General features: G+C 30.5%; 1 protein-coding gene across 1 annotated transcript; it reads left to right on the top strand.

The window, feature by feature from the left end:
* Window positions 1–371: 371 nt before the first annotated feature.
* LOC142637438 (transcription factor MYB92) lies at window positions 372–2,125 on the top strand. Its single transcript, XM_075811713.1, is given in 4 exon segments — window positions 372–514; window positions 645–774; window positions 1,260–2,007; window positions 2,009–2,125. Coding segments are annotated over 4 exon segments (1,104 nt in total). The 5' UTR covers window positions 372–381; the 3' UTR covers window positions 2,102–2,125.
* The last annotated feature ends 8,784 nt before the right edge of the window (window positions 2,126–10,909 follow it).

Genomic DNA, 10,909 nt, shown 5'->3' with positions numbered 1-10,909 from the left:
TTTAGCCCTTTGCTACAAACCCTAACTGGGCCACCATAGTACAGCTCTTACATTAAATTCATAGCCTCAGTGTACTCAGTACTCACTTCCAAATCGCTCATTTCGTTATTCTCTTCTTTTTTCACACGGTTACTACTCCTTCACTTCTTCTTCTTTTTTGGTTTTTGGGTTTTTTTTTTTTTTTTTTTTTTCTTTTTTCTTTTTGGTGTAAAGCAAGTCTAACCTCTCCTACCTAGGGCTAGATGTAGTGCTGCCTTTCTTTATATTTCTTTTCTCTCTCTCTCTCTCTCTCTCTGATATTTTGCGTCTTTTTAGACTTATTCCTCAGTACTTATTTATGATCTATCATTGGCTGCACTAACACGGCTTTTAGAGAGAAAGATGGGACATCACTCGTGCTGTAACAAGCAGAAGGTGAAGAGAGGACTATGGTCACCAGAGGAAGATGAGAAACTCATCAACTACATTTCAAACTATGGCCATGGTTGCTGGAGCTCTGTCCCAAAACTTGCTGGTAACATTATCACTGTTCTCTCTCTCTCTCACAAGATCATCTCATTTGCACTAGCTTTCATACATTCCAATACTATTGTTTCTCAATTGTTCTTTTTAAATCTTTTTGTTGTATGGTTTCTATGAAGCAGGCCTGCAGAGATGTGGAAAGAGCTGCAGACTAAGATGGATAAATTATCTCAGACCTGACTTAAAACGTGGGAGCTTCTCTCCCCAAGAAGCAGCCCTCATCATTGAACTTCATGGCATTCTAGGAAACAAGTAAGACCTTTTTTTCTTTTTTAATGCTAAAGTTATCACTAATTCGAAAATGTTAACAATTGTTCTTAAAGCATTAGTTAATAATCTATTTAAAAAAAGTTTTTATAGAAAAAGAAAAAAAATAATTAATGTTTTAATAATTTTTTTTTTCCATAAAAATGATGTCAAAACTTTTCTAAAATGAACTGTTAGCTCCTAAGTACACTCATTAGCACAATCTTTACTAAACTTACCATGAAACTTTACATATCAACATGACAATTGATTGGTACCATCTATAACGTAATAAATAATTTTTCTTTTACTTTTTTTTTTGGACCAGTTGACGACTTAATTTATAAATATTTTGTAGTAGAGTTTATAATATCATTAATATTACTTATTTTTCTTTCTTCTTCTTATCATTATTAGTCTTATCAACACCCCTATCATGTATGTCATTTTTTCATGCAAAAGGGAACTTTTTTTTTTTTTTTTTGGGACAGGTGGGCTCAAATAGCCAAGCACCTACCAGGGAGAACCGATAATGAGGTTAAGAACTTTTGGAATTCAAGCATAAAGAAGAAGCTGATTTCTCATGATGTTCCTACCATAGCCACCTATCCTGATATGCACTACAATGGTAACTCCGAGGAAGGTTTTTTCTCTCTAAATGCAAACCCTAATTGGATCCTAAGCTCTCAACAAGACCAGCTATACCTTCCCACTCCAACCCCAATGTTGCAAGGCTTTGATCATGGTGATCTTAAATTAGAGCAAACCAATTATGGTGCCAATTTGGTTCAATTTCCACCCCCAATGGCACCACCATCAAATTCTTCTTCTTATGACCCACTATGGTCATTAGGCTATCAACCTTATGGACAATTTGATCCTAATCAAGAACATCAAAATTTCAGCACTAGTGGAGCAACACAACATTATATTGGTGATAAACTTATTGGTCCAAGTATCTCGGCACCACATTATGATGAGGATCCATTAACATCCATGATTCCAAAACCTTGTGATGAGATTATCAGTGGTAATTGTTGTTGCATGCCTTACTCATGTGCTTCACAAGACCATGACCCACTTGCTAGACTCCCATATTTTCCAGCTGGTTGTAATTATCAAAATGATACACAAGTGCCCAACAATCATATGGAGTACATGGATGCCATCATGTCATCATCATTATCAACATCATCATATTCATCAGCTTCATCATTGTCACCATTATCAAGCGGCCAATTTGTCACAAACTCCAATCTTCATTCAAGCTGGGAGACTTAGACATGCTACTCTGTTGGAGTTTGGTTCTGTCTATTTATTGTTGGACCTATAATCTGATACATTGCATTTATTTCTAGTTATGTGTACAAGACATAAGTGAAACTTCTTTGAAAACATAATGTTTCTATAGTTAAAGCGAGTAACGTTGGCTGAAGTTCAAAAAATATGTGAAGGTTATTCAAGTTTGTCAACTTAATTAATATATTGTATGTGTTCCGACTTCCTAGCAAAGTACTACTCGATATACATATGTAGTTGTATCCTTTGTTCATCGCAAAATAAATGAGAGTTTGTAATTCAGCGAGATAAAAAAAAATAATAATAAAAAAAAAGAAAGAAAGAGAGAGTTGTAAATGAGACATACTCTAATAAAATAAAATAATGATTTTTTTTTTGTTTTTGTTTTTAAAGATGGATTCATGTTTCAACAAATTAATGTCCGGGTATTTAAATGGATAGATTTTTTTTTTAATATAAAGAAAATCCCATATATTTTGTAATTGTGTCCAAAAAAATTCCACTATTTTTGGGACCAGAAAAGGTCCCTTAACGTACCTTAGTACGTAACTGGTTTCATCATAATTTTCCAATTCCAAGAATGAGTGCTCTCTCTCTCTCTCTCTTTTTCCCGAGATTGGTGGGTGAGTACAACATGCAAAGACAATTCCACACACTCCATAGTCAACGTCCAGGCAAGAAAGCTCTTAATGAATTGATAGTCAATTAAGGGGTACTGCCGGCGGCTAAGATCGTACCATTCATTATTGAAAGCATACAGAAAAATAATTCTTCAGATTATGGAGGAAAGTTAGAGACATAATAATTTCTTTAATCCTCAATCCTCAAAGGTTTGTCAATCATATGGTTTCCTAAATATGGTACTTTTGCTAATCAATTTTGAGGGATTAACACGTGTTCAGATATTCATGGTGTGGTTTTGGTTAATTTTTTTCATCGCAGCACATCTCAGTTTGGCAGTCATATGTGTGATTTAGTTGGATTTAGGTTAGAACAATTTTCAAGATTTTGGACTATATTACCCAGTTTGAAGTTAGTGTTTCCTCTGTTTTGGGCTAATTTTTAAAATATTGGACTGGTTTTTCTTTATTTTTAGCTGATTAAGAATAACTCAACAAGTTTTTAAGTATGAAATGCCTCATCTTTTATATTTTAAAGATCAAGTGATCAACACCTAGTACATATAATAAATATTTTAATATAAAATGCAAATCACATCACACTGCAGGGTGCGTTATGATTATTCGATTTTACTGGTAGTTTTGAACATCGGTTTAGGTGTGCGGTCCTAGTGGTTTTGTGAACACCTTAATGTTTATTTATTTGTATTCATGAGAACCATAAAAAAAAATAATAATAATAATAAACATGATGAGAAGAAAAAGGAGAAGAGGAAAATTATAATAATAATTAAATGATAATTGTAAATGTTATTATTCTCGTGTATTTTTTAAGTTTGAATTTAGACTCTATTCTATGTTTAACATTCTATTAGAATCTTGCTATATCATAGTTCATTAAATTGTAAATGTTATTATTCTAATATATATTTTTAGTTGAATTTAGACTCTATTCTATATTTAACATTCTAGTAGAATCTTGTTATACCATAGTTCATTAAATAGTAGACTAGATAGAAAAAACATTAAAAAAAAAATCATAAAATGTTATATTTTTTGGTGCTCTGCACAAGTTATTGACTAGTAATAATTATTAAAAAACAACAACAACAACAACAACAACAACAACAACGACAACAAAAAGAGAGAAGGTTAGCTTAGATATGGGTGTACATGAGTTGGGTTTGAGGTTCAACTCAACCCACTCAAGCCAATTAATCTCTTGGAGTTGAGAAATTAACAACCCAACGGGGGTTCGATTTGATAGTATAATGATACCAACACCCTTTCTAATAACCCAACTTTGTAAAAATGAAATCTGAAAATAAAAATAAAAATTGAATCAAACTAAAAAAAATCTAAAGTAAGTCTCAAAATTCAAAATAAATCAAACTAACAAATTTAAATAACATATATTTTTAAAAACCATTAATAGCATTGGCTGGATCGCGTTACTTTGATTGAAAATCTCGCCAACACAAGCTAGCCCAACTCAATCTCCAAAAAAAAAAAAATTTTAATAGAACACAACCCAATCCATCAACCCATAAAAAGCCAATCTAAGCCATTGGGTTGGGTGGGTTGGATTGAATAGCATTGAGTTCGAGGGTTGAATATACATTCCTAATTTTTAAAAATTGTTTTATATGGACTACATTATGAGACTATTGCGAGCCTTGTTTGATTAACGCTCCACTTGTTAATTTGTTTGTAAAATGTTTTCCATAAAACTTTTTTTTTTTTTTCAAGTATTTGTTTCATTGTAAAATTTAGACAAACAAAAAACTTTTTTCATTAATTGGAAAACTCTTTGTAAAAATTTGAAAAATGTTTTACATCAAATTTATATGTAAAACGTTTTCCAAAACTCACTACAACCCACCCACACCCTCCACCCTCCCTTCTCTCTTGTAGAGACCCCTGGGGCTCTAACTAATGAGCGAGCAACATTAACAAAGGTGATTGATGAAGTCTCTGGCATCGATCTCAGGCCTAAACATGGATGCATTTCGCGGTTTTGGAGTTATAAGTGATTGGCCTAGGGCCTTTCACAGCGCTGAAGTTCTTGGCGAATGGGTGGATCTCATGGTGGCGGTTGTCAACATTGGAATTTTTAGGGGTGATTTTAATATCTATTTCAATGTGTGTGTGATGTTATTTCGATCTTGGGTGTTATTTGATTTTTTTGGAGCATTTTCAAGGACACAATCTAACACTGAAAAAGAATATTTTCATTTAAAATATTTTACATCAAAAAAAATTTTACAACGAAACAATTGGAGTGTAAATTTCTTGACCTTTCCCTATATCTTTATTGAATATATTAATTTTAATAACCGTAGCTTTTGTAATTGTAACTATTGGGAAAATAGATGGATGAGAAAATGAATAAAAAAAAAAAAAAAATAGCCTGATTAAATTAAGATACGTTTTATTAAATGGGAAAAGATCAACTTTTTCAAAATTCATAAAAATTTAAAATTATATATAAAAGAAAAAAAAAATAATTTAGAATATTACACAATTTAAAAAAAAAAAAACTCTTGTTGTATAAAAGAGTTCCTCCTTGCTAATCCAACAAGCAACAACAACACAAAAAAGAAAATGTATTAAATAATAGTGTTCTTTCACCCTTCAACAATATATATATATATATATATATATATATATATATATATATATATATATATATATATATATTAGGACAAAAAGTTCGTCAACAATCCTTCAGGCAACCAGTCAAAAAAAACTATTAAGCTATTAAAAAAAAATTTCATCCTTAAAGACCAAGTATATATATTAAATAATAGCCAATCACATCTAGCAACAGTACACAAACTTTACCAAACTATAAACAAAAGGCAAACACAATTGAGAGCAAAATGGATAAATGGACACAAGTTTGGGTTCAATGCTCCTATGCGTTGGACCCAAGCCTTGCCTGAGATAAACACAGTTGAGAGCTAGGAATAGTCCAGAAACTTCAATAATCAAAAGTTGTAATTACTTTCAAATATATGGTGAAAATTTAAAGTAAGCAACTAAGAAAGAGATTTCCGACACTGCCATCTTCATTAATCCCCCCCCTCTCTTAAATAATTTTGGGTTTGTGATTCTTTTTTTTTTTTTCCTGAAATTGAAGCTTGATAAATATAAATGGCTTTGTTAACATTTGAATTGAGAGCATCATGTGGAGAACGTGAGCTTCTATTTTGGTTGAATGAGATTTGATTTGCGCTTGTAGTGTAGAAATGTAGAATTGTTCAGGATCGCAATCTTACGTGTTCCCAAAATCTAGTATCCAATACTACTCCAACTATATTATCGGAATTAGAATGATTTACACTCCAATCAAGATCAATTTTGCAATCTAGAATAGTAGGATCTTATGATACTATGATATGGATCTCAGTTTTGATAAGCATGAATTGCATTAAGCTATTTATTCATCTTATTTAGTTTATGTACAACATTTATAAATATATATATATATATATATATAAGTATAAATGTAGAATCATGCTTATCAAAATTGCGATCTAAATCATAGGATTGTAAGATCCTATAATGCTGGGTTGCCAAATCAATCTAGATTAGATTATAATCATTATAATTATATAGTTAGAGTAAGATTGCATGTCAAATTATGGGATCGCATAAGATCATGATCCTAGATCGATCCAAGACGATTCTACTCCAAGCTCAAATAATATTTCAGTAAGGCAAAATAGAAACTTGTTCTCCAAATGATGCTCTCAAATCAAATGTTACCAAATCCATTTACACTTATCAAGCATCAATTTCAGAAAAATAATTAATAACATTAAAAAAATCACTAACTCAAAAAAAAAAAAAATTAAGAAGAAAGTCGGATTAACAACGATGGCAGTGTCAACAATCTCTTTCTGCATGTCTACTCTTTGCTCTTTTCCCCATTGCATTGCTTTCTTCACTTTTCACCAGATCTTTGAGAGTAATTACGACTTTAGATTCTTGAAACTTCTGGCCTAACTATTGGCTATTCCTAGCTCTCAATTGTGTTTATCTTGGGCAAGGCTTAGGTCCAATGCATAAAAGCTCTGGACCCAAGCCATGTCCATTTATCTCAACCTTTTTGCCTTTTGTTTGTAGTTTTAATAAAGTTTGGACGCTGTTACTAGACCTTAGAGGCTATTGTTTTATATTTTGCCTTTAATGATGAAAACTATTTTTCAATATATACTTTGCCTTTAATGATGACAACTATAGTTTAATAGATCTAATAGGCTATTGTTTAAAGCTTCTTTTTAAGGGTGAAAACTTCCGTTTAATAGCTTTTTTGACTACTTGCCTGATGGATCATCGAGGAACCTAATGTGGATGAAAGAAGAGAACACTATTATTTAATATATTTGCCTTTTTGAGTTTTTTTTCTTGTTGAATTTAGCAGGAGGAATTCTTTTATACACTAGAAGGAAAACATAAGAGTAACTCTCTCTTCTTCTTTTTTGGGATTAAAAAACATAAGAGTTTTTATTTTTTATTTTTTATTTTTATTGTGTAATCTAAACTAAAATTTTCTTTTCTTTTCTTAATTTATATATAATTTAAATTTTGTTTTTTGAAGCTTGATAAAGTTGATTCTTGCTCATTCACTAATTAATAATGTAGAATAATAATTATTGACTCCCTATTACTATATATATATATATAGTTCTTTAGTTAGTAGAGATGTAGGGTATAAAAATCGTATTATGTTTAATTTATATCTCTTTTTTAATAATTATTTAAATCATTTTTATTTAAGTAAAAATTTAGGGAAAGTGGAATTTTACCATTTACAACAAAGTTTTTAAAAATTTATTGTAACTTTTAGTAACTTGAAAAATTACTTTATTTATTTTTAAATTTTAACATCACTCTTTTACAATACACCAACATCAAATACTCTATTTTTTTTGTTTACCATTTCAATTAAAATCATATAAAAACCTCTATAAAATAATAAAAATAAAAACATAGCCACAACAAAATTTTATAGCATCTAGCCATAGCCACTTTCACCAACAGCCATAACCAGCACTATGGCAACCACAATCCACTACAGAAAAGAAAAGAAAAAAAAAAAAAAAAAGAAGAAGCTTTTTAGCTATTTTAACACCTCTATTATGAATGCTTTAATTATACTTTTACTTTGCTAATTTTTTATGTTCAATAGGCTAATAAAAATAAGCTCTCCCAAACGACCACTCAGTCTAATAAGAAATGTGAGATGAAAATGAGTCCTTATTTTGTGTTAGAAATATAACAGTGAATAAACAAGTTTGATTTGGTAAATAATATCTCAAATAATTAGCAAGAATGTAAATTGCATAAACAGAAAATAAAGAAAAGAGTTTAGGAACAATTTATCGCAATACTGTAGAATCATGCAAAGAGTATTGTCCTTAAAAGTTTATTTGTGCCACCCTCCATGCAATTGGTTATATTAGCTTAATAGCCTCCCAAGATTAAACTATAGAATCAACTTTCATGATGGATACACTTTCACTTGTAGAGGTTTAAGAACAACCCTATAGTGCATTGCATTCTTTAATTTAACAAATATAAATTGTAGAAAAATGCATGGGAGAGAGAAAGAACATAAATTTTGTATTTGGAAATATATAGCTAAAGAAATCTGATAGGAAAATTTGTTGTGATGAGCATTATATAGCTTACCAACAAGAATAATAGTGTATGGTTATTGGTTACTAATAACACATAAATGTCCAACGGCTAATTTATCCATAAATGTCCAATGGCTAGTTTATCCTTAATTGCCCAATGACTAATCAGCCAAGAATGCCCAACGACTAATTACCCAAAAATGCCAAACGAAGAGAGAAAAATAAAAGTTTTTGGAACATACAACCACACCAGCATTATGAAATATTTTTATATTTTCTGCATTTCCTTTTATTTTTTTAAATTAATTAATACAAAACAAAGCTTCTACTTTTAATGGGGGTTAATGTGTTCGTAGTGGTTCACAATAATCTCCATGTTCCCTAAATGATTAAAGTGTCATGTTTTCGTGGTGGGTTAGCTGTGCCATCATCCATCAATTTCATCCTTATACATATATTCGTTATAAAGCATTAAGCATGAACCTCAGCAGTATAGCATTAAGCATGAACCTCAGCGGTATAGCATTAAGCATAAACCTATATTGTTATCCTTCCCAGCAGGAGAATGTATTTAATTTATACATTGGAAATTGCGTCATCCCTCACACAATAATACGATTTGTGAGAGGGGAGATGCAGATACATTTTAAATAATATTTCTTGGGTCCCAATAAGAACAAAATTTTTTTAATGTATTTTATATCTTTTCTATTTGTTAGTCATTTCATTGGGATGAAATTATTTGAACTTTGAAGAGAAGATTTGAACTTCAGTTTTTAGTTTAAAATTTTGAATAATCTTTTTTTTTTTTAGAAACAAAATTTTGAATAATCTAAATTGTAACTTTTTTCCTTAAAATTTGGAGAAATTTTGATTTTGCTTAAAGTTTCAAAATTCAAAATTTGAATTTGTACCCATAACATTACATATCATTTGAATTTAAATTTTTGTTAGTAACCTGTTTATTCTCAATGTTCTATAATTGGGATATTGGCTAATCTCGAGGATAGCCTAACCTCCTAGAGATTAGAGAGACAGATTAAGAAGAATTTGAGAGAGAGAGAGGATATTTCTTATTTCTTGAAGGAATGCAAAATGAGAGTGCAACTCGAGTACAAGTTCCCAATTAACAATCAGTTAGGCCAATAATTTACTAACTATCTACCTTCCTAATATAGTCACATGGCTAATTAGTGAAGATTACATGGCTAATTAGCTAACATAATTTGGCTTAACAGTAACATGGTGGTAGTAACACCAACACTTATCCTACAACTACTCAGCAATATAATGACAGTGCAGCAACTTAATTGTAGTAGCTATAAGGGTTGCGGCAACAGGCTTGACTTGATCTCACACACATAGCAACATAGCAAACAGACTACACATAGCAGCATACAACAGCACACATCAGTAAGTGCTGCAGAGTGCTACAACTCAGCAATAGACTGAACTTGGGGTCTAAACAGGCCTTCCATCCATGTGCTGTGATGAGGTGTTTGTTACTAAGTAAAATCAAAATTACTCCAAATTTTAGGGTTCAAATTACAATTTTGTTTTTTAAATAAAATATGGAAAGACAATTTTTTATTTTAACTATATTGAAAATTTTAAATATATTTTAAATTTGTATTATGTAGATTATAGATGAATTTTAATGTTTATTAGTATGTAAAATTTAAAATGATAGGATGTAAAATGTTATTTTGAATTTATTATTTTAGAACTGATTTTATTAGAGAAAAAGCTTTAAATCTCAAATCCATGTACATATATCAAGCACTTTATATTTAATATTTTTCTTCAAAACCCCTTAAATTCAGACACAATTTAAAAATAAGTTAAAATGAAATTAAACTAGTTTTTTGGTTGAGATACTGTCATTCCTTTGTTTTTATAATTTAATTGTTACAATAAGGGAACGATAGGGATTTAAATCTGGATTATCCTCATAAAGAAAACCAAAGAATGTCACTAAATTGACGAGATAATGCAATCTTAAACCTTCAATACCTTACCTGATACCTCTTTCATTGCAGAAGATAATTATACTGAACAGAAAGCAAAGAATTTTCTTAAGGCTGCTCAAAGCAGGGACGTCCTTCTCTTCTTGCTTCTTCTAACCAATAATAATTCAATAATATTTCGGAACCTTCTAAAATTTTAGTTTGAAATATTGTTTTTCTTCTCTTTAGTCAAAGCTAAGAATTATTGTTTATCCTAACCCAACCTCACCTTGCTCCCCAAAAACGCAGACCAAAACCAAACAACAAAAGACTTTTGAGTTCAATACAAAAACAGCTATACATTGACATTTTATGTTTGGTGGGGGTGAAAACTTAAAGGCTGGAAAATAGAAAGAAGAAAATAAGGTAAAAAATAGCATTTTTCACCGTTTGGTTCAGGAAAGAAAACAAAAGAGACAAAAAATGAGGAGGAAAATAATCCCTCTAGACCCACATTTTTTTATCCTCCCAATTTGGGAGGAAAATGAAAAGGAAAAGATGTTGAATGATGTTATTTATACAAATATCCTTACTTTATTACACTCACCTACTCCTCTCACTTTCCCAC

The sequence above is a fragment of the Castanea sativa genome, chromosome 5 (assembly GCF_040712315.1).
Source record: "Castanea sativa cultivar Marrone di Chiusa Pesio chromosome 5, ASM4071231v1".
NCBI lineage: Eukaryota > Viridiplantae > Streptophyta > Magnoliopsida > Fagales > Fagaceae > Castanea > Castanea sativa.
The sequence above is the reverse complement of the archived record's forward strand: the minus strand, read 5'-3'. Positions and strand labels throughout refer to the sequence as shown.